The 27581-nt window shown below is 40.9% G+C and overlaps 1 protein-coding gene across 4 annotated transcripts in view; it reads left to right on the top strand.

Moving 5' to 3' along the window:
* LOC114199139 (interferon-activable protein 203-like) overlaps window positions 1-27581 on the top strand; it is a 61082-nt gene that overhangs the window by 14469 nt on the left and 19032 nt on the right. For 3 of the 4 annotated variants that reach the window (XR_015766511.1, XM_028090931.2, XM_028090930.2), the window contains exons 5-8: window positions 10336-10503; window positions 19185-19352; window positions 24711-25130; window positions 26588-26773. Coding sequence is in view for 3 of the 4 variants with exons in the window: in XM_028090931.2 (XP_027946732.1) it covers window positions 10336-10503; window positions 19185-19352; window positions 24711-25130; window positions 26588-26773 (942 nt within the window). In the remaining variant the exon portion in view is untranslated. The remainder of the gene's footprint in view (window positions 1-10335; window positions 10504-19184; window positions 19353-24710; window positions 25131-26587; window positions 26774-27581) is intronic. The other variant, XM_028090933.2, reaches the window with a different exon arrangement.

The raw sequence follows: 27581 nt of genomic DNA on the forward strand, positions 1-27581 counted from the left end.
ACCTTATCTGGTCGTTGGAACTTCGGTCCCCCTGTCTCTTTGTTATGACAATGACATAGGTGCCCATCTCAAGATAACGTTACTTTTGCCATGCATACTGGCTTGGAAGTGACAGTTTCTACATCTCCATTTGCCTGTACATGCGACACGGTCATTTCTTCTCACTTAAGAATCCTTCTGCTGCCCTGAAACCTCCTGGGAGCACAGGGACCCCAGGGAGGCTCCTCTGCCCCCTCAGCCTCTTACACCTACATGTTCTATGGTATCATTCCTCCTCTGGGGTCCGGCCACCTGCACGAAAGGCCTACAAAAATGTGTCCAACCTTTCACTCTATGCTTCATTAGGTGAGCAGGAAAACCTTGTTTCGACTCATTTCGGGGTCCCCCAAGGATTTTCTCTAAGGTGTGGGTTCTGTTTGTTCTGTTGCCTCAAAACCAGACACAGAACAATATTATCCTTGAGACCTGCTGCTATGTCTCTGCTGAAGCAAACAGCTCAGACCATCCTGTGTGCTGAACGGGGCAGGGAGATAAAGGAATTAATCTCCAGGAAAATCATCTGTTATGTTTTTTTTTTAAAGATTTTGTTTATTTGACAGAGAGAGACAGCGAGAGCAGGAACACAAGCAGGGGGAGTGGGAGAGGGAGAAGCAGGCTTCCCGCGGAGCAGGGAGCCCGAGGCGGGGCTCGATCCCAGGACTCTGGGATCATGACCTGAGCTGAAGGCAGACGCTTAACGACTGAGCCACCCAGATGCCCCATCTGTTATGATTTTTAAATATTATCCAATCAGAAAGTATATTTTCAGCATATGAATCCTGCTATTCAATTAGAAGCTTTCAGTTTAACTGAATTTGAGAGAAGCTTACAATGTTCTTGTCAATGTGTTTAAATTACTACATGTGGCAGAAGTGAATTAAGAAGTTTTTTATTTAAATTCAACTAGGCAACATACCGTACATCATTAGTTTCATATGTACAGTTCAACAATTCATCAGTTACACATAACACCCACTGCTCATCACCTCTGGCGCCCTCATTAATGCCCATCACCCCATAACCCCATCCCCCCACACACCTCCACTCCAGCAACCCTCAGTTTGTTTCCTATAATTAATAGTCTCTCATGGTTTGTTTCCCTCTCTGATTTCTTTCCATTCCCTTTTCCCTCCCTTCCCCGATGATCCTCTGCACTGTTTCTTATATTCCACATATGAGTGATAGCATATGATACTTGTCTTCGTCTGATTGAATTCTTTCGCTTATAGTAATACCCTCCAGTTTTATCCATTTCGATGTAAATGGTAAGTATTCATCCTTTGTGATGGCTAAGTAATATTCCATTTCATATATATGTCACATCTTCTTTATCCATTAATCTGTTGATGAACATCTTGGCTCTTTCCATAGTTTGGCTATTGTGGATATTGTTGCTATAAACATCGAAGTGCATGTGCCCCTTTGGATCGTTACATTTGTATCTTTGGGGTAAATACCCTAGTAGTGCAATTGCTGGGTTGTAGGGTAGCACTATTTATAATGTCTTGAGGAACATCCATACTGTTTTCCAAAGTGGATGCACCAGCTTGCATTCCCATCAACAGTGTAGGAGGGTTCCACTTTCTCTGCATCCTCACCAAAATTTGTTGTTTCCTGACATGTTAAATTTAGCCATTCTGACTGGTTTGAGGTGCTCTCTCTTTGGGGGTTTTATTTGTATTAAGAAACCATTTCTCAAGTCTTGAGAGGAGGAGCAAGGTGGTGGAGGAGGAAATTTCATTTGGTTCCAGGAATTCAGCTAGATAGGTATGAAACTATTCTGAACACCTACAAACTCAACAGGAGATTGAAGGAAAGAATAGCAGCAACTCTGAACAGAAAAGCGACCACTTTCTGGAAGGTAGGACATGCGGAGAAGTGAATCCAAGGTGATATTTGGGAAGATAGACTGCAGGGGAAGGGAGCTGGCTACTGTCAAGTGATAGAGCAGTGGAGCAAAAAATTTGAAATTTTAGAAGTCTGCTTCACTGAGGGACGTCGCTCCAGGGGCTAAGTGTGGCGGGGGGAGTAGGGGCGGTGGAACCCTCGCGGGACAGTGTGGTCTCAGGACCCTCGGGGTCACAGAAAGACCGGGGGAGCCTGAGTGCAGCAGAGCTCCCAGGGATCGGAGCAGGGAAGCCGGCTGCAGAGATGGAGCCGAGGCGCGGGCTCTCAGCTCGGGGTGGCCATAAACCATGATCCGTGGCACAGTCGGGCCACTGCTCCTCCAGCAGGGACCCAACAAGTGGCAGATCCAGGGAGACTTCCCTTCCTCCCCCAGGAGGAGCGGCACGGGAGCGCACCGCGGGGATCTGCTGGGTTTCAAGACTCCACATGGGGTCCTGTGCCAGAGATTGAAACACTCAGTCACAGGCCGGGTGAGCATGGACTGCTGCCGGAGACCAGGGAGACAGGAGTGACTGACTGCTTTTCTCTGGGACGCACTGAGGAGCGGGGCCGAGTTCTTGGCTCCTCTGGGGCAGAGATTGGGAGGCTGCCATTTTCAATCTCATCCTCCAAAGCTGTACCGAAAGCGTGCAGGGAACAAAAGCTCCCGAGAGCAAACCCAAGCAGATTACTTAGCCCAGCCCCTGACAAGGGCAGGGTAATTCTGCTCCAGCAAAGACATTTGAGAATCACTCCAACAGGCCCCTCCCCCAGAAGATCCATAAGAACAGCTGGCCAAGACCAAGTTTACTGATCAATGAGAACGACAGAATGCCAGCACTAGGGGAATACAGCACATAGAATTCATGGCTTTTTTCCCATGATTCTTTAGTTTTTCAAAGTTAATTTTTTTTTATTTTCTTTTTTTCTTTTTCTATTTTTTTTGAATTTTTCTTTTTCCTTTTTTCAATCAACATCTTATCAATCTTTTGTTTAAATCTTTTTTATTTTTCATTTCTAGAGTCATATTCTATCCCTTCATTGTAGTAAACCTTATTTTTTTTGTATGTATATATATATATATATATAAGTTGTTCTCTCTTCAAAATTTTGGGATACGGTTTATTCTAACAGACCAAAATGTACCCTAAATCTCTAATGTATAGCTTGGTCTAGTCTCCTGCTTGATCACATTCTCTCACTTTTTTTAAATTTCTCTTCTTTCTTTTTTTCAACCAACTTCTTATCTTATCAATTCCTTTTATAAAATCTTATAATTTTCATCTTTACAATCATATTCCATCCCTTCATTGTATTTACCCTTATTTTTGTACATACACAAGTTTTTCTGTCTTTGAAATTTTGGGAGGCATTGTCTTCTAACAGACCAAAATACACCCAAAATCTAATGTGTGGCTCTGATCAATTCACCAGCCTGATCATATTTGATCATATTCTTTTTTTTTCTTTCTTTCTCTTTCTTTTCCCCCCTGGTTTTGGGTCTCTTCTGATTTGTTTAGTATATACTTTTCTGGGGTTCTTGTAACCCTGTGAGCATTTTGTTCTCTCATTCATCTATTCTCCTCTGGACAAGATGACAAGATGGAAAAACTCACCTCAAAAAAAAAGAACAAGAGGCAGTACCGACTGCCAGGGACCTAATCAATACGGACATTAGTAAGATGTCGAAACTAGAGTTCAGAATCATGATTATGAAGATACTAGCTGGGCTTGAAAAAAGCATGGAAGATACTAGAGAACCCCTTTCTGGAGAAAAAAAAAGAACTAAAATCTAACCAAGTTGAAATCAAAAAGGTTATTAGTGAGGTGCAATCAAAAATGGGGGCTCTAACTGCTAGGATAAATGAGGGACAAGAGAGAATTAGTGATATAGAAGACCAAATGATGCAAAATAAAGAAGCTGAGAAACAGATAAACAACTAATGGATCATGAAGGCAGAATTCTAGAGATAAGTGATAGCGCAAGACGAAACAATATTAGAATAATTGGGAAACAGGAAGAAGAAGAAACAGAGAGAAGAGCAGAAGGCATATTGGAGCAAATTACAGCAGAGAACTTCCCTAATCTGGGGAAGGAAACAAGCATCAAAATCCAGGAGGCACAGAGAATCCCCCTCAAAATAATAAAAATAGGTCAACACCCCGACATCAAATAGTGAAACTTACAAGGCTCAGAGACAAAGAGAAAATCCTGAAAGCAGCTCAGGACAAGAGGTTTGCAACCTACAATGGTAGAAACATTAGATTGGCAGCAGACCTATCCAAAGAGACCTGGCAGGCCAGAAAGGACTGGTATGATATCTTCAGAGCACTAAACGAGAAAAATATGCAGCCAAGAACACCATATTCAGCTAGGCTGTCATTGAAAATAGAAGGAGAGATAAAAAGCTTCCAGAACAAACAAAAACTAAAAGAATTTGCAAACACCAAACCGTCTCTACAGGAAATATTAAAAGGGGTCCTCTAAGCAAAGAAAGAGCCTAAAAGTAACATAGACCAGAAAGGAACAGAGACAATATACAGTAACAGTCACCTTACAGGCAATACAATGGCACTAAATTCCTATCTTTCAATAGTTACCCTGAATGTAAATGAGCTAAATGCCCCAATCAAAAGACACAGGCTATCATATTGGATTAAAAAACAAGATCCATCGACATGCTGTCTGCAAGAGACTCATTTTAGACCCAAAGACACCCCCACATTGAAAGTGAGGGGTGGAAAACCATTTACCATGCTAATGCACACCAAAAGAAAGCTGGGATGGCAATCCTTATAACAGACAAATTAGATTTTAAACCAAAGACTGTAATAAGAGATGAGGAAGGACACTATATCCTACTTAAAGGGTCTATCCAACAAGAAGATCTAACAATTGTAAATATCTATGCCCCAAACATGGGAGCAGCCAATTATATAAGGCAATTAATAACAAAAGCGAAGAAACGCATTGACAGCAATACAATAATGGTGGGGGACTTTAACACCCCCCTGACTGAAATGGACAGATCATCTAAGCAAAAGATCAACAAGGAAATAAAGACTTTAAATGACACACTGGACCAAATGGACTTCACAGATATATTCACAACATTCCATCCCAAAGCAACAGAATACACATTCTTCTCTAGTGCCCATGGAACATTCTCCAGAATTGATCACATCCTAGGTCACAAATCAGGTCTCAACCGGTACCAAAAGATTGAGATCATTTCCTGCATATTTTTGGACCACAGTGCTTTGAAACTAGAACTCAATTACAAGAGGAAAGTTGGAAAGAACTCAAATACATGAGGCTAAAGAGCATCCTACTAAAGAATGAATGGGTCAACCAGGAAATGAAAGAAGAATTTAAAAATTCATGGAAACCAATGAAAATGACAACACAACTGTTCAAAATCTTTGGAATGCAGCAAAGGCAGTCCTAAGAGGAAAATATATAGCACTACAAGCCTTTCTCAAGAAACAAGAAAGGTCTCCAATACACAACCTAATCTTACACCTAAAGGAGCTGGAGAAAGAACAGCAAATAAAGCCTAAACGCAGCATGAGCAAAGAAATAATAAAGATCAGAGCAGAAATCAATGAACTAGAAACCAAAACAACAGTAGAACAGATCAGCGAAACTAGGAGCTGGTTCTTTGAAAGAATTAATAAGATTGATAAACCCCTGGCCAGACTTATCAAAAAGAAAAGAGAAAGGACCCACATAAATAAAATCATGAATGAAAGAGGAGAGATCACAACCAACACCAAAAATACAAACAATTATAAGAACATATTATGAGCAACTCTATGCCAGCAAATTAGATAATCTGGAAGAAATGGATGCATTTCTAGAGATGTATAAACTACCAAAACTGAACCAGGAAGAAATAGAAAACCTGAACAGACCTATAACCACTAAAGAAATTGAAGCAGTCATCAAAAATCTCCCCAAAACAAGAGCCCAGGGCCAGATGGCTTCCCAGGGGAATTCTACCAAACATTTAAAGAATTAATATCTATTCTTCTGAAGCTGTTCCAAAAAATAGAAATGGAAGGAAAACTTCCAAACTCATTTTATGAGGCCACCATTACCTTGATCCCAAAACCAGACAAAGACCCCATCAAAAAGGAGAATTACAGACCAATATCCCTGATGAACATGGATGCAAAAATTCTCACCAAAATACTAGCCAATAGGACCCAAAAGTATATTAAGAGGATTATTCACCATGACCACGTGGGATTTATTCCTGGGCTGCAAAGGTGGTTCAACACGTGAAAATCAATCAATGTGATACAATACATAATAAAAGAAAGAACAAGAACCATATGATCCTCTCAATAGATGCAGAAAAACCATTTGACAAAGTACAGCATCCTTTCTGATTAAACTCCTTCAGAGTGTAGGGATAAAGTGTATATACCTCCATATCATAAAAACCATCTATGAAAAATCCACAGCAAATATCATTCTCAGTGGGGAAAAACTGAAAACTTTTCCCCTAAGGTCAGGAACGCCGCAGGGATGTCCACTCTCACCACTGCTATTCAACATAGTACTGGAAGTCCTAGACTCAGCAATCAGACAACAGAAAGAAATAAAATGCATCCAATTTGTCAAAGAAATCAAACTCTCACTCTTTGCAGATGATATGATACTTTATGTGGAAAACCCAAAAGTCTCCACCCCAAAACTCTTAGAACTCATACAGGAATTCAGTAAGTGGCAGGATATAAAATCAATGCACAGAAAGCAGTTGCATTTCTATACACCAACAAGACAGAAGAAAGAGAAATTAACGAGTCAATCCCATTTACAGTTGCACCCAAAACCATAAGATACCTAGGAATATATCTAACCAAAGAGGCAAAGAATCTGTATTCAGAAAACTATAGAATACTCATGAAAGAAATTGAGGAAGACACAAAGAAATGGAAAAACATTCCATGCTCATGGATTGGAAGAATAAATATTGTGAAAATGTCTATGCTACCTAGAGCAATCTACACATTTAATGCAATCCCTATCAAAATACCATCCACTTTTTTCAAAGAAAAAAAAATCATCCTAACATTTGATACAACATAACATACAAATAATCCTAAGATTTGTATGGAACCAGAAAAGACTCCAAATAGCCAGAGGAATGTAGGAAAAAAAAAAAAAAGCAAAACTGGTGGCATCACAATTCCCTACTTCAAGTTCTATTACAAAGCTGTAAGCATCAAGACAGTATGGTTCTGGCACAAAAACAGACACATAGACCAATTGAACAGAATAGAGAGCCCAGAAATGGACCCCCAACTCTATGGTCAACTAATCTTTGACAAAGCAGGAAAGAATGTCCATTGGAAAAAAGACAGTCTCTTCAACAAATGATGTTGTAAAATTAGATAGCCACATGCAGAAGAATGAAACTAGAAGTTAAGGAAGTTAAGGAAGTTAAGGAAGTTAAACCACTTCCTTACACCACACACAAAAATAGACTCAAAATGGATGAAAGACCTAAATGGGAGACAGGAATCCATCAAAATCTTAGAGAAGAACACAGGCAACAACCTCTTCGACCTCAGCCGTGGCAACTTCTTCCTAGAAACATCGCCAAAGGCAAGGGAAGCAAGGGCAAAAATGAACTATTGGGACTTCATCAAGATAAAAAGCTTTTGCACAGCAAAGGAAACAATCAACAAACCCAAAAGACAACAACAGAATGGGAGAAAATATTTGCAAATGGCATATCAGATAAAGGGCTAGTATCCAAAATTTTAAAAAAACTTATCAAACTGAACACCCAAAGAACAAATAATCCAACCAAGAAATGGGCAGAAGACATGAACAGACATTTTTCCAAAGAAGACATCCAAATGGCCAACAGACACATGAAAAAGTGCTCAACATCACTCAGCAACAGGGAAATCCAAATGAAAACCTCAATGAGATAACCACCTCACACCAGTCAGAATGGCTAAAATTAACAAGCCAGGAAACGACAGATGTTGGCAAGGATGCGGAGAAAGGGGAACCCTCCTACACTGTTGGTGGGAATCCAAGTTGGAACAGCCACTCTGGAAAACAGTATGGAGGTTCCTGAGAAACTTGAAAATAGAGCTACCCTATGACTCTGCAATTTCGCTACTGGGTGTTTACCACAAAGATACAAATGTAAGGATCCGAAGGGGTACATGCACCCCAATGTTTATAGCAGCAATGTCCACAATAGCTAAACTATGGAAAGAGCCAAGATGTCCATCAACAGATGAATGGATCAAGAAGATGTGGTGTGTATATATATATATATATATATACACACACACACACACACACACACAATGGAATATTATGCAGCCATCAAAAAATGAAATCTTGCCACTTGCAACGACGTGGATGGAACTAGAGGGTATTATGCTAAGTGAAATTAGTCAATCAGAGAAAGACGAGTATCATATGATCTCACTGATATGAAGAATTTTTAATCTGAGGAAACAAATGAGGGTTGCTGGACTGGTGGGGGGGTGGGAGGGATGGCGTGGCTGGGTGATAGACATTGGGGAGGGTATGTGCTATGGTGAGCGCTGTGAATTGTATATGACTGTTGAATCACAGATCTATACCTCTGAAACAAATAATACATTCTATGTTAAAAAAAAAAGAAGAACATAGTAGGAAGGGAAAAATGAAGGGGGGCAAATCGGAGGGGGAGATGAACAGTGAGAGACGATGGACTCTGAGAAACAAACTGAGGGTTCTAGAGGGGAGGAGGGTGGGGGGATGGATTAGCCTGGTGATGGGTATTAAGGAGGGCACGTATTGAATGGAGCACTGGGTGTTATGCACAAACAATGAATCATGGGGAACACTACATCCAAAACTAACGATGTACTGTATGGTGATTAACATAACGTAATATAAAAGAAACTAATGATGGAATGAATGGTGACTAACATAACATAATAAAATAAAATTTAAAAAAAGAAACCATTTCTCATGGAATCAAGTGGGTCCCATATACAGCATGAAGAATCTGAACATCACAGTGGAAATACAAGCTCCCTGCATAGACATGAAATGCTAATGACAATCTTGACATTTCTATGTACTGAACATTTACTGACTGGATTCTAAAATTTGTGTGATTCCAGGTGTGATCTCATTCTTTCTTATAAGACCTTTTATTATGAGTCATTCGGATGCTATTTTTAGTCCATTTCACTGATGAGAAAAGTGAGGTTTGTAGAGGGTAACAGCATTCTACAAGGCTCAGCCAGACAGTGAAAGTCATTAACTCTACAACCTGAGCACTTACTGGACACTTCTGAGTCCATGGTAGGTGTGCAGATGTTCCAATATTTATTAATTTATTTCTTAAAATTGATGAATAAACAGGGTCATGTCTGGACTTTGTTTCCACAGCCCAGGCTCTGAACACACTTTCTAATGAGAATGAGGTTTGGGGGGAATTGGGGGCGGGAGGGATTCGAAGTCACTCTAATCAGGAAGCTGCGCACCAGAGACAGCTATTTCCAGGAGCTCCCTCATCCACAGCTTTGACAACAAGTGACGCTTTATGTATTAGACAAACAAATCCCAAAAATGGTGGAACTGTGGCAAATTTATACTGGATGGAGAATGGGCAAAAGGGCTTTCATTAGTAAAAGTAAGGGTAGTCAAGAGCAAAGATTTTACTGACACTCCCTGCCCTTGCTTAACAATTATGAAAATCCAGGTACTTGGAATGGCCTAGGGCAATTCCTGCATGAGCCTGTGTGTTGTCGAGATCTCTGAAGGATTTGGTTGCTTAGTCAGAATCCTGCCTCTAGAATTATGAGTCCGAGGGAATCTCTCTGGGCTGATAAACAGAGCATCCCAATGGATGAAGATGGGGCTTTCTAGACCCAAAGAACAGGTGATGGACACCAGTATGCCTATTTGTGCAAGGTGCAAGGAGATAAAGGAGAAAAATGTTAAAAAAAATTTTAAACCCAGCTGATATTCTTCTGAGACCTGCTCTTCTTAGAGCCTGGTAGGACTTTTTGTCCGTCCATAAATCCAGTGTTCTCCTGGAGAAGAGACATAGGCCAGTCTGCAGCAGAAGTAGAAGAGAATTCCACAACAGAGCAATGAAATTGGAATTATCTGAGTTGTTAAAATTTGCAGAGTGGCATTTGTAATCTTGGTTGGTGTGTGAGGTGGGGAGATGTTGGAGGTATCTAAATATGTGCTATAATTCCAGAGTGAAGATTCTGGTGTGGGTTAGGGGTAGAAAAAGAAAGCAAAATAAAGAGAGACAGAGAGCGAAGAAGGGAAAGTGAGGGAGGGAGATAAAGGAAGAGAGAGAGAGACAGATGTTCTGCTTTATCTGATATTGAAAACCATTAACCATGGGAAAAAACTACTTTCAGAAAAAGAAAACCAAAGCCACACAAAATGATGAATCCAAGAGGACCCAGCCAACCCAAGAACAGAGTCAGCTTCCAGGACCATCTATAACCAGAACACAGTCAACTTGGAGCTACCCTCAGACTCCTCAGATGCCTCCACCAACCCTAGGCAGCAGTTCCTCAACCAAGGTACCATCTTCCTCTTCCTATTAATTGTACCTCTGCACAACATGCTATAGGAATCGTCATGACCTTGAGAGAGCTTCTCAGTAATTCCTTATGATTTATAAATACTCTAATTACCAAAACCACCCATTAGTTTATCAAATGCAGATACTGAGATTTTGGTGTATTAGAAAGCCTTTGCTTTTGCAAGGTATGCATTTTGACATAATTCCTGATCTCAAGAGGGTTACTGGCTTGGTCCAGGAGTAGGGGTGGGAAGTGGCCAGACAAATAGACATGAATATAAGAGGATTTTCCCCCTACGCTTCCCTCTCCATTCACCCCTTTCCTCTAGCTTACTGACCATTCTTCTGGATTCATGTCCAGCATTCAGTGCTTGCTCCTACATCAGCTGTATGAACACATGTTATTTCTATGATTTGGAATTCATTGCTCCTATCTTTTCACTGGCCCAGAGACACCCCCTTCAGACCCCAGGCTGACTCATTTCCTCTGACAAGTCCTCCCCGATGCTCAGACCACAATACATCCCATCTTCCCACTGCTCCCTTTCAAGGGTCCCTTTATTTTTCCTACCCTGCACTTTTAACCACTATAATGAGCCTATATTCTCCTTTCTTCCTGGACAAAAACCTCAGATTGGTTATATAAGAGATGATAGGGAAAGACAGGTGGAAATGTGAGTGCATTAACTCCTTCCTAGCCTGCCTTTGTGCCACCCTGACATGGCCCCAGTGGCTGCCAGCACTTGGGGGTACAATGTCCATCTGTGGCAAATACACAGGAAACCTGAGGGATGGGCAAATCAGCATTTTATTCACTGATGTCTAGTATAATTTGTTACCAGACTCCAAGCTGCCCCCTGACCCAGGCTGGGCACTCCTTCCCCCACACAGACATAGCAATTGAGGGCAGACTCCCTATGGACAAGGTTTCTCAACTTCTGACTTCTTTTCCTTATTTTTTTAAAAAGATTTTATTTACTTATTTGAGAGAAAGAAAGAGCATAAACAGGGTAGTAGCAGAGGGAAAGGGAGAGAGAGGCTCCCTGCTGAATAGGGAGCCCAATGGGAGCTCATTCCCAGCACCCTGGGATCATGACCTGAGCTGAAGGCAAACACTTAACCACCTGAGACACACAGGTGCCCCTCAAGTTCTGTGTTCTTATTCTTCCTGATGTCAGCCCCCATAACTGATAATTCCTCCACAGTCTCTCCAGAACATACTTATTGGATGGAGCTGGCAGCCTGTGCCTGTTTGCCTCCAGCCCAGGCCGCCATGGCCATGAGCTTATCTAGTCATTGGAACTTCGTTCCCCATCTTTCTGCTATGACAATGACATAGATACCCATCTCAAGACACCTCTACTTTTGCCATGCATAGTGGCTTGGACGTGATACTTTCTTAGTCCTGTCTACCTATACAGGTGACAAGGTCATTTCTACTCTCATAAAAATCCTCCTGCAGCCCTGAAATGTCCTTGGAGCACAGGGACTCCAGGGAGGCTCCTCTACCCACTCACCCTCTTACACCTACACATGCTATGCTTTCGTTCCTCCTCTGGCATCCGGCCACCTGCATGGGAGTCCTTTAAAAAGGTTTCTGATTATTCAGTCTGTGCTTCATTGAGTGAGCAGAAAAACCTTGCTTTTACCCATCACGGAGTCTCCCAAAGATTTTCTCTAGGGCATGGGTTCTGTTTGTTCTGTTGCCTCAAAACCAGACACAGACCTATATTACCCTTGAGATCTGCAGCTATGTCTTTCCTGAAGCAAACAATTCACACCTGAAAGCAGCTTGGGACAAGAGGTCAGTAACCCTCAAAAGCAGAAAGATTAGATTGGGGTGGGGTCATGGGGTATTTGGGTGATTGACATTAAGGAGGGCGCATGACATGATGAGCACTGAGTGTTATATGCAACTGATGAATCATTGAACATTATATCAAAAAGTAATGATGTACTATATGTTGGCTAATTGAATTTAAGTATGAAAAAAGAAACATTAGATTGGCAGCAGCCTATCCACAGAGATGTGGCAGTCCAGAAAGAACTGACATGATGTATTCAGGACGCTAAATGAGAAAAATATGCAGTCAAAAATACTTTATCCACCTATGATGTCATTCAAAATAGGGAGAGTGAGAAAAATCTTCCAGGACAAATAGAAAATTAAGGAATTTGTGATCACCAAACCAGCCCTACAAGAAATATTAAAAGGGATCCTCTAAGCAAAGAGAGAGCCCAAAAGTAACATAGACCAGAAAGGAATAGAAGCAATATACAGTAACAGTCACTTTACAGGTAATAAAATGGCACTAAATTTGTATCTTTCAATAGTTACTCTGAATGTAAATGGGCCTAATGTCCCAATCAAAAGACACAGGGTATCACTTTGGATTTAAAAAAAAAAAAAAAGACCCATCAATATGCTGTCTGCAAGAGACTCATTTTAGCTCCAAGGACACCTCCAGAATTAAAGTGAGGGGGTGGAAAAACACTGATCGTGCTAATGGACATCAAAAGAAAGCTTGGGTGGCAATCCTTATATCAGACAAATTAGATTTTAAACCACAGACTGTAATAAGAGATGAGGAGGAACATGATATCATAATTAAAGGGGCTATCCAACAAGAAGATCTAACAATTGTAAATATTTATGGCCCTAACAGGGGAGCAGCCAAATATATAAGCCAATTAATAACAAAATCAAAGAAACATATCAACAATAATACAATAATAGTAGGGGACTTTAACACCCCCCCCCACTACAATGGACGGATCATCTAAGCAGATCAACAAGTAAATAAGGGCTTTGAATGACACACTGGACCAGATGGACTTCACAGATATATTCACAACATTCTATCCTAAAGCAACAGAATACACATTTTTCTCTAATGCACATGGAATATTCTCCAAAATAGATCACATACTGGGTCACAAATCAGGTCTCAACTGGTACCAAAAGATTGGGATCAGTCCCTGCATATTTTTTTACCACAATGCTTTGAAACTGACTCAATCACAAGAGGAAATTTGGAAAGAACGCAAATACATGGAGGCTAAAGAGCATCATACTAAAGAATGAATTGGTCAACCAGGAAATTAAAGAATTGAAAAACTCATGGAAACAAATAAAAATGAAAACGCAACTGTTCAAAATGTTTGAGATACAGCAAAGGCAGTCCTAGGGGGAAGTATATAGCAATAAAAGCCTTTCTCAAGAAACAAGACAGGTCTCAAATACACAACCTAACCTTACACCTAAAGGAGCTGGAGAAAGAACAGCAAATAGGGCCTAAACCCAGCAAGAGAAGAGAAATAATGAAGAGTAGAGCAGAAATCAATGAAATAGAAACCAGAAGAACAGTAGAACACATGAACAAAACTCAGAGCAGGGTCTTTGAAAGAATTAATAAGATTGATAAACCCCTGGCAAGACTTAACAAAAAGAAAAGAGAAAGAACCCAAATAAATAAAATCATGAATGAAAGAGGAGAGATCACAACCAACACCAAAGAAATACAAACAATTATAAGAACATATTATGAGAACTATATGCCAACAAATGAGGCAATCTGGAGAAATGGATGCGTTCCTAGAGATGTATAAACTACCAAAATTGAACCAGGAAGAAATAAAAAACCTGAACACACCCATAACTAGCAAGGAAATTGAAGTAGTAATCAAAAATTTCCCAACAAACAAGAGCCCAGGGTAAGATGGCTTCCCAGGGGAATTCTACCAAACATTTAAAGAGGAAATAATACTTATTCTTCTGAAGCTGTTTCAAAAAATAGAAATAGAAGGAAAACTTCCAAACTCATTTTATGACGCCAGAATTACCTTGACCCCAACCAGACAAAGACCCCATCAAAAAGGAGAATTGCAGACCAATATCCCTGATGAACATGGATATATTCATGTTTTGGTGAAGGGTGTAGGGATAGAGTGTCCATCCATACCTCCATGGACACTCTATCCCTACACTGTGAAGAGTTTTAATCAGGAAAGAATGAGAATATCATTCTCAATGGGGAAGAACTGAGACCTTTTCCCCTAAGATCCGGAACATGACAGGGATGTCCGCTATCACCACTGCTATTCAACATAGTACTGGAAGTCCTAGACTCAGCAATCAGAAAACAAAAAGAAATAAAATGCATCCAATTCATCAAAGAAGAAGTCAAACTCTCACTCTTTGCAGATAACATTATACGCCATGTGGAAAATCCAAAGACTCCACCCCAAAATTGCTAGAACTCATACAGGAATTCATTGAAGTGCAGGATATAAAATCAATGCACAGAAATCAGTGGCATTTCTATACACTAACAATGAGACAGAAGAAAGAAAAATTAAGGAGTCGATCCCATTCACAATTGCACCCAAAACCATAAGATACCTAGGAATGAATCTAGCTAAAGAGGCAAAGGATCTGTACTCAGAAAACTATAGGACACTCCTGAAAGAAGTTGAGGAAGACACAAAGAGATGGCAAAATGTCCCATGCTCATGGGTTGGAAGAATAAATAAACAAATATTGTGAAAATGTCTATGCTACCTAGAGCAATCTACACATTCAATGCAATCCCTATCAAAATACCATCAACTTTTTTCACAGAGCTGGAACAAATTGTCCTAAAATTTGTATGGAACCAGAAAAGACCCTGAATAACCAAAGACACGTTGAAAAAGAAAAGCAAAGCTTGTGACATCACAATTCCGGACGTCAAGCTCTATTACAAAGCTGTAATCATCAAGACAGTATGGTACTGGCACAAAGACACATAGATCAATGGAACAGAATAGAAAACCAAAAAAGGGACTCTCAACTCTATGGTCAACTCATCTTTGACAAAGCAGGAAAGAATGTCCATTGGAAAAAAGACAGTCTCTTCAACAAATGGTGTTGGGAAAATTGGACAGCCACATGCAGAAATATGAAACTGGACCACTTCCTTACACCACACACAAAAATAGACTCAAAATGGATGAAAGACCTAAATGGGAGACAGGAGTCCATCAAAATCCTAGAGAAGAACACAGGCAACAACCTCTTCGACCTCAGCCGTGGCAACTTCTTCCTAGAAACATCGCCAAAGGCAAGGGAAGCCAGGGCAAAAATGAACTATTGGGACTTCACCAAGATAAAAAGCTTTTGCACAGCAAAGGAAACAGTTCACAAAACCAAAAGACAACCGACAGAATGGGAGAAAATATTGGCAAATGACATATCAGATAAAGGGCTAGTATCCAAAATCTATAAAGAACTTATCAAACTCAACACCCAAAGAACAAATAATCCAATCAAGAAATGGGCAGAAGACATGAACAGACATTTTTCCAAAGAAGACATCCAAATGGCCATCAGACACATGAGAAAGTGCTCAACATCGCTCGGCATCAGGGAAATCCAAATCAAAACCTCCATGAGATACCACCTCACACCAGTCAGAATGGCTAAAATTAACAAGTCAGGAAACGACAGATGTTGGTGGGGATCCGGAGAAAGGGGAACCCTCCTACACTGTCGGTGAGAATGCAAGCTGGTGCAGCCACTCTGGAAAACAGTATGGAGGTTCCTCAAAAAGTTGAAAATAGAGCTACCATATGATCCAGCAATTGCACTAGTGGGTATTTAACACTAAGATACAAATGTAGGGATCCAAAGGGGTACGTGCACCCCAATGTTTATAGCAGCAATGTCCACAATAGCCAAACTGTAGAAAGAGCCAAGATGTCCATCGACAGATGAATGGATCAAGAAGATGTGGTTTATACACACACACACACACAAACACACACACACACACACACACAATGGAATATTATGCAGCCATCAAAAGGAATGAGATCTTGCCATTTGCAACGACGTGGCTGGAACTGGAGGGTGTTATGCTGAGTGAAATAAGTCAATCAGAGAAAGACATGTATCATATGACCTCACTGATATGAGGAATTCTTAATCTCAGGAAACAAACTGAGGGTTGCTGGAGTGGTGGGGGGTGGGAGGGATGGGGTGGCTGGGTGATAGACATTGGGGAGGGTATGTGCTATGGTGAGCGCTGTGAATTGTGCAAGACCGTTGAATCACAGATCTGTACCTCTGAAACAAATAATGCAATATATGTTAAGAAAAAAGAAAGAAGAAGAAGATAGCAGGAGGGGAAGAATGAAGGGGAATAAATTGGAGGGGGAGACAAACCATGAGAGATGATGGACTCTGAAAAACAAACTGAGGGTTCTAGAGGGGAGGGGGGTGGGGGGATGGGTTAGCCTGGTGATGGGCATTAAAGAGGGCACGTTCTGCATGGAGCACTGGGTGTTATGCACAAACAATGAATCATAGAACACTACATCAAAAACTGATCATGTAATGTGTGGTGATTAACATAACAATAAAAAAATTTAAAGGAAAAAAAATTACTACATGTGGCAGAAGTAAATAGAGAAGCTTCTTTTTTTTATTTAAATTCAATTAGCCAACATGCCATACCTCATTAGTTTCATATGTACAGTTCAACAATTCATTAGTTACACCCTGTGCTCATCACCTCTGGTGCCCTCATTAATGCCCATCACCCCGTGACCCCATCCCCCCACACACTGCCACTCCAGCAACCCTCAGTTTGTTTCCTATAATTGACAGTCTCTCATGGTTTGTTTCCCTCTCTGATTTCTTTCCATTCCATTTCCCCTCCCTTCTCCGATGATCCTCTGCACTGTTTCTTATATTCTACATATGAGTGACACTATATGATACTTGTCTTTCTCTGATTGACTTATTTAGCTCAGCAAAATACTCTCCAGTTCCATCCATTTCGAAGTAAATGGCAAGAATCCATCCTTTTTGATGGCTGAGTAATATTCCTGTGTGTGTGTGTGTGTGTGTGTGTGTGTGTGTGTGTGTGTGTGTGTGCGTGTGTATGCCACATCTTCTTTATCCATTCATCTGTGGATGGACATCTTGGCCCTTTCCACAGTTAGGATACTTAGGATATTGCTGGTATAAGCACTGGAGTGCAGGTGTCCCTTTGGATCATTACATTTGTATCTTTGGGGTAAATACCTAGTAGTGCAATTGCTGGGTTGTAGGGTAGCTCTATTTTCAACTTTTTGAGGAATCTCCATGCTGTTTTCCAGACTGGTTGCACCACCTTGCATCATCCACAGTGTAAGAGGGTTCCCGTTTCTCTGCATCATTAACAAAATTTGTTTCCTGACATGTTAATTTTGGCCATTCTGACTGGTGTGAGGCGCTATCTGTTTGGGGTTTTGATTTGTACTAGGAAAGCATTTCTCATGCCATCAAGAGGGTCACACACACAGCATGAAATATCTGCACATCAGAGTGGAAATGCATGCTCCCTGCATCGACATGAAATACTGACAGTCTTGACATTTCTCTGTACTGAATATTTAGTGACTAGATACTAATATCTGTGTGCTTTGTGTGAGTGATCTTGTCCTTCCTTATAAGACCATTTATTATTTATCACTCAGATGGTATTGTTAGTCCCATTTCACCGACGAGAAAAGTGAGGTTTGTAGAGGTTAACAGTCTTCTACAAGGCTCAGCCAGACAGTGAATGTCATTAACTCTACACTTGAACACTTACTGGGCACTACTGAGTCCGTGGTAGGGGTGTGGATGTTACAGTATCTATTAATTTATTGTTTTAAATTGATGAATAGACTGGGTCATGTCTGGACTTTGTTTCCACTGCCCAGGCTCTGAACACCTTCTAATGAGGAATGAGGGGCAGGGGGTGGTCCGATGTTGCTCTAATCAGGAAGCTGCGCACCAGAGGCAGCTATTCCCAGGAGCTCCCTCATCCACAGCTTTATCAACTAGTGACACTTTATTTATCAGACAAATGAATCCCAAAAGTGGTAGAACTGTGGCAAATTTATATTGGATGTAGAATGGCACAAATGGGCTTTCATTAGTAAAAGTAATAGTAGTCAAGAGCAAAGATTTTACTGACACTCCCTGCCCTTGCTTAACAATTATGAAAATCCAGGTACTTGGAATGGCCTAGGGCAATTCCTGCATGAGCCTGTGTGTTGTCGAGATCTCTGAAGGATTTGGTTGCTTGGTCAGAATCCTGCCTCTAGAATTATGAGTCTGAGGGAATCTCTCTGGGATGATAAACAGAGCATCCCAGTGGTTGAAGATGGGGCTTTCTAGACGCGAAGAACAGGTGATGGACACCAGTATGCCTATTTGTGCAAGGTGCAAGGAGATAGAGACGTGGTTAATAAAACATCCTTAAACCCAGCCGGTATCCTCCTGAGACCTGCTCTTCTTAGAGCCTGGTAGGATTTTCTATCAGTCCATAAATCCAGTGTTCTCCTGGAGAAGAGACATAGGCCAGTCTGCAGCAGAAGTAGGAGAGAATTCCACAACAGAGCAATGAAATTGGAATTATCTGAGTTGTTAAAATTTGCAGAGTGGCATTTGTAATCCTGGTTGGTGTCTGAACTGGGGAGATGTTGGAGGTATCTAAATATGTGCTGTAATTCCAGAGTGAAGATCCTGGCGTGTGTTAGGGGGAGAGGAGAGAAAGAGAGAGTGAAGGAGGGAATGTGAGGGAGGGAGAGACAGGAAGAGAGAGACGGATGTTCTTGTTTATCTGACCTTGAAAACCATTAACCAGGGGGGGAAACTACTTTCAGAAAATGAAAATGGAAATCACACAAAATGTTGAATCTAAGAGGATGCAACCAACCCAGGGACAGAGTCAGCTTCCAGGACCTTCTGTAACCAGTACACAGTCAACTTGGAGCTACCCTCAGACTCCTCAGATGTCTCCACCAACCCCAGCCAGCAGTTCCTCAACCAAGGTACCATCTTCCCCTTCCCACTACTTGTACCTCTCCACAACATGCTCTTGGATTCCTCATGACCTTGAGAGAGCTTCTCAGTAATTCCCTACAATGTGTAAATACTCTAAACACCAAAAACCTCCCATTAGTTTATCAAATGCAGATACTGAGATTTTGTTGTATTAGAAGGCTTTTGCTACTTGCAAGGTATGCGTTTTGACATAATTCTTAATCAATCTCAAGAGGGTTACTGGCTCGGTCCAGGGGTAGGGGTGTGAAGTGGCCAGACAATTAGAGATGAATAAAAGAGGATGTTTATCCCCTATGTTCTCTATTCATCCATTTCTTCCTGATTTACTGACCATTCTTCAGGATTCATGTCCAGCATTCAGTGTTCACTCTCACATCAGCTGTGTAAACATATTCCATTTCTGTGATTTGGAATTCATTGCTCCTATCTTTTCACTGACCCAGAGACACCCCCTTCGGACCCCAGCCTGACTCGTTTCCTCTGACAAGTCCTCCCCAATGCTCAGACCACAATACATCCCATCTTCCCACTGCTCCCTTTCATGGGCCCCTTTATTTTTCCTGCCCAACTTTTGCAACCATTAGAATGCACCTAAGTTCTGCTTTCTTCCTGCACAATAACCTCAGATGATAGGGCAAGACAGGGCAAGGGTAGACAGGTGAGTGCCTACAAACATGCATCGACTTTTTCCTAGCCTGCCTCCTGTACTGCCCTGACGTGGCCCTAGTGGCTGCCAGCACTCAGGGGTACAATGTCCATTCTGTGGTGAATACACAGGCAACCTGAGGGATGGGCAAGACAGCATGTTAATCACTGACGTCTAGTATAGTTTGTTACCCCATCCAAGCTACCCCCTGACCCAGGCTGGACCCAACCCCCAACACACACACATAGAGTTGAGGGCAGACTCCCAATGGACAGGGTTTCTCAAGTTCTGTCTCCTTCTTCTTCCTGATGTCCCCATAACTGATAATTCCTCCACAGTCTCTCTAGGACATACTTATTGGATGGAGCTAACAACCTCTTCCTGTTTGCCTCCAGACCAGGCAGCCATGGCTGTGTGACCTCATCTGGTCATTGGAACTTCAGTCCCCCTGTCTCTTTGCTATGACAAGGACATAGGTGCCCATCTCAAGATAACTCTACTTTTGCCATGCATACTGGCTTGGAAGTGACAATTTCTACATCCCCATCTGCCTGTGTATGTGACACAGTCATTTCTTCTCACTTCAGAATTCTTCTGCTGCCCTGAAACTTCCTGGGAGCACAGGGACCCCAGGGAGGCTCCTCTGCCCCCTCACTCTCTTACACCTACATGTTCTATGGTATCATTCCTCCTCTGGGGTCTGGCCACATGCGCAGGACCCCTGCCAAAATGGTTTCTGACCATTCAGTCTGTGCTTCGTTACGTGAGTAGGAAAGCCTTGCTCTGACTCATCTCGGGGTCTCCCAAGGATTTTCTCTAGGATGTGTGTTTTGTTTGCTTTTTTGGATTCAAAGCCATGAACAGATCACTCTCACCTTTGATTTCTGCTTTATGTGTCCTTGAAGCAAGCAGCAGAGAATGGCATGACTCATGAACCAGGTGGGAGGTTGAGGATATACTCTTAGAGAAAATGACCAGCTTATGCATTCAAACTATTATCCAAATGAAGATTGTATTTTCATCATCTAAGTCCTATTATTGTGATTCCAGTTTCTGATCACTGAATTTTGAAAAGTAATAGCTCAAGATGATCCTGTCAATAAGATGACTAAGTATTTGTGGCTGACATGAATGGAAGGTTACTTATAACAGAGTTGCCATCAACAGGGTCATCATAAACCATGAAATACTGTTTATCGGAGCAGAGTACAAACTTCTGAAAATCCATGGAAAAACAATGACGCAGACATTTCTGTGCACTGGGCATTTACTGGTACTGGATTCAAATCCAGACTTTGAAATCGAAAGTTTAACATTTAGTTGGCATATCCCTAATCTAGAGTAGATATGCTGACGTTAAAATGTCCACAATTCATTTTTATACATTTAAGCCATTAGTGTTAGGTTTGGGGTTGTTTCCATACGCCAGGTGCCCAGGGTGGCTAGAGGTTGTATAATCAAGAAGCTGCCCTATAGAGGCAGCTCTGTAATATGCCTTTCAACAATTGGCACTTTAAAAATTAGATTACTGAACGTCAGAAGTGCTGAAAACTGTGGCTAATTAACTAATGTGGTGAATATTTAATAGCTTTCATTAAGCAATGAAAGGCAGTAAAGGCCCATGATTACAGCGCTATTTCCCAAACTTACTGAGAAAATGTACAGCCAGTGGCCATGGTTTGGGTGGGATATTGAATATACTGAACACAGCTCAGAATGCTGAAAGTTTCAGGTTGTCTGGCCCACTCTGTAAAGACAGCAGAATCCGTGGATGAGAAATCACATGTTGAGAGAACGTCTCCGTCAGGGTTAGGATTAGAGCTCCCACTGGATGGAGGGCTAGATCTTCTAAATGGTGAAGAGCAGATGATAGAACCTGGGGTACTTGATGAGAAAGGCTGAGTTAATAGGTGCCCATAAATGTGGCCAACCTTGTGTGAGACATGCTATCCTTACAACAGAAAGATAGCTCTGAGAGTTATACCTCATCAGTTGATTTGGACCAGTTCTGCAGGAAATGTAGAGCCACCATATTCTACCTCAGACCAATGAAATCTTTTAAGATTTGCAGAGTGAGATGTCTAATCCTGGTTGAGATGAGAGGAAGGTACGGGTAGGATGTCTGCATATTCACTCCTAGTCCCCCTGCAACAGGATCTAATTAGTAGAGTTAAGGTCCTGTTTTACAGAGTAAGAATGAAATGAAAGCATGTTATATTTCATCTAATTTTGGAAACAACCACAAAAAAGAACAAAAGTCTATTTTTCTACGGAGAAAAGATGATATAACCACCAAAATTGATGACACCATAAAGATGCAGGTATTCCAAGAACAGAGCCAGCTTCTAGAACCTTCAGCAACCAGCACATGCCCAAGTGCAAGCTCTCCCTGCATTCTGCAGACGCTGCCAAAAACCCCATCCAGCAGTTCCTTAACCAAGGTACAAGGTGCCTGTTTCCAGTATTTCCCTTCCTTGTTAGATGATGACAAGGACCAATGGAACCCTGGAAGGGCTTCTTAGTAATCCCCAACTGCATACAATTATTTCTTTATTTAAATCACTCATTTATTTACTGGGTATATATTTTAATATCCCACCTAAATTCAAATTCCAACTCTAATTATATCCCCCTCTGCATTAAAATAACCTAAGAGCCAGTGGACAGATAATCATCCTTATATCCACACGGGATATAATTGGTCATTTATTTGTTTGATTTTATTTTTGTGTTTCCCTCAATGCACAACAGAGACCGCTTATGTGGAAGAAGGTGTAGAAATACAGTCAACCAGAGCATTATCACCCATTCTTCCTCTCCCATTTTTTTATTACATAAATAATATTATCTTAGGAAATTTAGGAAATGGAGATACACAGAAAAAAATAGGTAAATTTTTACGGTCTGATCTCTCTTACATCAAACATCACATTTTGAAAATAGTCTTTCTGATTTTACCCTTTGTTGCGTATGTACAAATAATATCATTTTGTCACATGACATATTTTTCTATAATCCAATTTGAGGGGTTTTTTGTCACTTAATATGCCTTAAAGTGCTATTTAAGTCAACCAATGTAGATTTAAATTCTTATATTAATGTATAAGAGAAATTACACAGTTATTCCATAAATTAGAAAAATAATTCTGTATTATTTGACTTTAGGTTATTTCCAGTATTCCTCAGACCTGCAATGAGCAAAAGAAGAACATGTGTCCATTAGATATGCTTCCATGAGCCTCAGGGTAGATTCATAATAGTTTTCCAGGTCAGATCACAAGAAGCATTGCTAGTCTCTGTGACAGCCAACTTGTGGCCTCGTACTTGACCCTGAGGCCTCCAGAGCCCACCTTTGTCCTTGCCTTCATACTTCTTTTACTTCCTTTTACATATCAATACTTCCCTCCAATTCCAAGTGCTCTCTTGAAACTCTAATGTGATTCAGGCCACTGGGGAGACAGGATATCAGAAAAATTCCCCTGACACTTGGCTCCTCCACTGATGTGCTTCTCCTCAGGGTCCTGCCATTATTCCAACAGAGAAGTGTGGTAAAGGGGGAAATTATTCTCCTCCTTTACCCTTCTAAGTTCTTGGCTAAGACTCCTATATAATAAGAGACAGATTAATAAGAGAAAAACAAGCAGAAGTTTGTTATAATATATATACTTCATATATACCTGGGAGAAACCAGGGAAAAATTAGTAACTTCGAGGTGGCCTAAACCACCAGCTAAAATATCATCTTCAGCTTAAAGACAAGAGAAAGGAAGGTGTGGAGGCCACTTATGGAGATTACCAGGAAAAGTGGATAAACAAGTGTGTTTGTTATGCAGATTTCAGTCAGGTCATTTTTCATCATAAGATTTTCTTGTGATTTAGAATTGTCCTTCTCTTCCTGGTGGAGAGAGAGACACTCTTACAAATGCATGTTCCTTACAAAAGGGCAATTTCTATTCTCTTTGTAGAGCTTTTCCTGTATCTGCTATTTTTTTTAAATAATCAGCTCAAAATAATTCTATGCCAAGGAAGCATATTTTCAGATGGCTCATTCTGCTACTCTTCAAGAGCCTGGAGCCAGGGCATTTCCAAATTAGTGAAGTTCATGAGATTCTCCAGTGCTTGTTTAATCTCTTTTTAGCACAGTACTTCTTGGAAAACGGCTAGTGGTTTCCGTCTTTCAATTGTGACATCTACTGGGATTGATTCCAGATGAAATCAGTTGTTTCTGACTGGAGACTTTCCCACTGTCAGTGATGTTAGGATGATTTATTTCCTTCCCTATATCTTACTTTGCTCACTAAAATGAGTTGATTGGTAAATTAAGATGATATATTCATCCTCATCTCTACCAGGAATCCCTTCACAACAACATGGCTATTGCCCACTTCCTCTATGCTCGACAGAGCTCTCCTAGGAGAAATACTGTTTATCTTGGATTAATCACATTTAAAGAAAAAATATTCCTCCCAAACTCATAAAACAATGAAGAAAATAAGTAAAATCTTGTTTAACTCTTTTCCATGTCTTTCACAGGCTACATTATACCAGGTCAGCCATTTCTGCCTAGCTCATTTTTTTCCAAATCTAGCCAATCAGGTATTTCTGGAGGCTCAACATTGAGCTTAGGTGACTCTCACTAGAAAGTGACTGTGTATTCCCTTTCTTAACTGTGGCTCTTTTTGGTGTGTACTTCCAAGTAGAAACCAAGATTGAAGACTGTACCTAGAGAAGCTTCCATAGAAGAGGGTTTCCAGAAGGGCCCCAAGGAAGTGATGGTGCTGAAAGCAACAGAACCATTTACATATGATCTCATGGAAGCAGAGAGAAAGATGTTCCATGCCACTGTGGCTACTGAAAGCCAATTCTTCCAAGTGAAGGTTTTTCATGTCAGCCTGAAGGAGAAGTTCATCCCAAAGAAAGTCATCACCATATCAGATTACTATGGTCGCAATGGGTTCCTGGAGGTGTATGATGCCACATGTGTGTCTGATGTCAATGCTGACCGAAAGATGGAAATCTCAAGCAGACTGATCCAAAATGCAAATGCGACTCCTAAAATCAATAATCTTTACTCACAGGAGCCAGGAACATTTGTGAGTGGGATATATCAGGTGCATAAGGTAAGCCCAACACCATTGTTTTGTACTATTTCCTCTGCAACTGCAGAATTTGAAGGTCTGACTTGTTAACGCCTGAAACACAGGAACTCAAGGTCCCAGTGACCAGGGTAGTTGGGTAGAAGCTTCCCACTTCAGGATACAGGATAGAAAAACTCTTCATATTCTGCTTCCCAAGGTAATGCCATGCAAATTCTACAGAAAGAGATTTCCCAGAATCCTTGGCATTTATCAGATATGATGATCCATTTACAGGTATCCTGGTCCAGTACAGTGCAGACTTTCTATTAGTATACATAGCCTTATGATTTTGTTTGAGTTTTGTTCCATCCATTTCAGTGACAGCTTAAGTTACCTGTGAATAGTTACCCTCCCAAACTTGGATGCTAGTTGTAACAACCAGAGTAAAAAACAAAAAGACGACTCTGCCCTAAAATGCAGCTGTTTCCAATAGTTAGCTAAGATTCTGATCATCTGAATCCTAAAGTGCTCTTCTCTTCACATTCACTCATCAAAATATTGTTGGGCAACTGACTTTGGCATTATCTAATAGGGAATATAGATATTGAAAAGACTAGAGAAATCATGTTGTTTAATACTCAATTTATGGGGCGCTTGGGTGGCTCCGTCAGTTAAGCGTCCAACTCTTGATTTCAGCTCAGGTCATGATTTCAGGGTTCTGAGATTGAGCCCCACATTGGGCTCCATGCTGGGTGTGGAGTCTGCTTAAGATTCTCTCTCTCCCTCTCCAATGGGCCCTCCCCCCCAAAAAATTTTTTTAAATACTCAATTTATTAATATGGTCAATAAAATGCAGAATTTGGGTTAATTCTTTTTTTTTTACTTTCTTTAAATTTTTTATTGTTATGTTAATCACCATACATTACATCATTAGTTTGTGATGTAGTGTTCCATGATTCATTGTGCATAACACAGAATTTGGGTTAACTCTTAGAATTAGTGAAGGTATTTCTGTCCCAACTCATCATGGAAATACTAAACTGAGCCAACCTTACTTTTCTATGGGAAGTTTTGTTCCATATTCCATTAAAGGTGTCTTTCCTTCTACCCCTGTTGTTTCCTGTGCCCTCTGTGTAAGTGGCTGTGTACACAGGTGCATATGCAGAATTAGTGAGTAGTGAGTGAGAAGGAACCTAGAACAATGGGATTAGATGATCTAGATTCAGGATTCAGGCAGAATGGGAGGAATGAATAAATAGACAATGAAGAAGAATTACAGAAATGACATAATCTACTTCATGATGATTAGTGGCAATCCTCAGACTCATAAGGAGAATTCTCTGAACAAAATATTTTAAGCTAATCACTACCCCTCATTCTGAACCTCCAGCTCATATTAACCTGTCAGAGACAAAAGTTTATACCCACACCCTGTGTTTCTCATAGATGTGGAAACCTGATCCAGTTCTCAGGAGAAGGGTGTTGATTTTCTTTTGCAGAAAAAAGTGTTGAATGAACACATCATTTTGTATGAAATACAAGATAATACAGGGAAGATGGAGGTCTTGGTGTATGGACGACTGACCAAAGTCAACTGTGAGGAAGGTGATAAACTCAAACTCATCTGCTTCGAACTAAGTGCGGATCCGAGACAGCTGAGATCTGTAATTCACAGTTTCATCAAGGTGGGAACTTCTGAGGACCATCATTTTTCCAACATAGAAGATTTAAAACTAGACTGACTGTCTTTTCCATTATTCTTTCTTTTTTTAAAGAAAGAGATTTTTAATCATGTTGAAGAGAGAAACCCCAGAGAGGCCTTCAAAGTATATAAAATTAGCTAAGTATTGTAGAGTTGGTTGAATGTATCAAAGAAGGGAGATTATTTAGTAAATTTGGGCTTCATTAAGGCAGATTTGCTTCAAATCCTGGCTCTGTGATTTCCTAACTGACTAGTGAACTTAAATACCAGGAACCTCAGATTCTTCATCTAAAATATAGGGGAAATGTCATCTATCCCAGAGGATGTTAAAGAGAGCTCACACCAGACCTAAATGATCAACAGTGGCCCTGAATATCTCAAAGCACAAAGTGACCTGCCTTTAGTGAGATATACAGACTGGTCTACACAGACAGGTGGGGTTGATACTAAAGGACTAAGTCCATGCTCTTTGTCACACACATCCATGAGGGATTGTGGGAAGACCATCAAAGGCTAATACCAGAGTGAAACAGATCAGTACAAAGGTTGATGCATTCAGACACACAGCAGTTCCTCACTCTTAGGTCTCTCCAGTTCTGAGGCCCTCAAACTTTCCAGCCTTTCCCTCACAGCCTCACACTCTCCTCCCACCTGTCTTCCCAGTGAGAACCTTCCCCCTCAGCTCTTGGCATTGAGTACACTTGCTCCTTCCTCTCTCCTGCCCTGTCCACATGTACTCATGCTGTGTGTGAGTGACTACCTCATTTCAGGATCTCAATCAAGGTTGGGGG

Source organism: Eumetopias jubatus, unplaced genomic scaffold (assembly GCF_037043125.1).
Source record: "Eumetopias jubatus isolate StellerSeaLion01/CBP00866 unplaced genomic scaffold, mEumJub1_p1.0 scaffold_12, whole genome shotgun sequence".
NCBI lineage: Eukaryota > Metazoa > Chordata > Mammalia > Carnivora > Otariidae > Eumetopias > Eumetopias jubatus.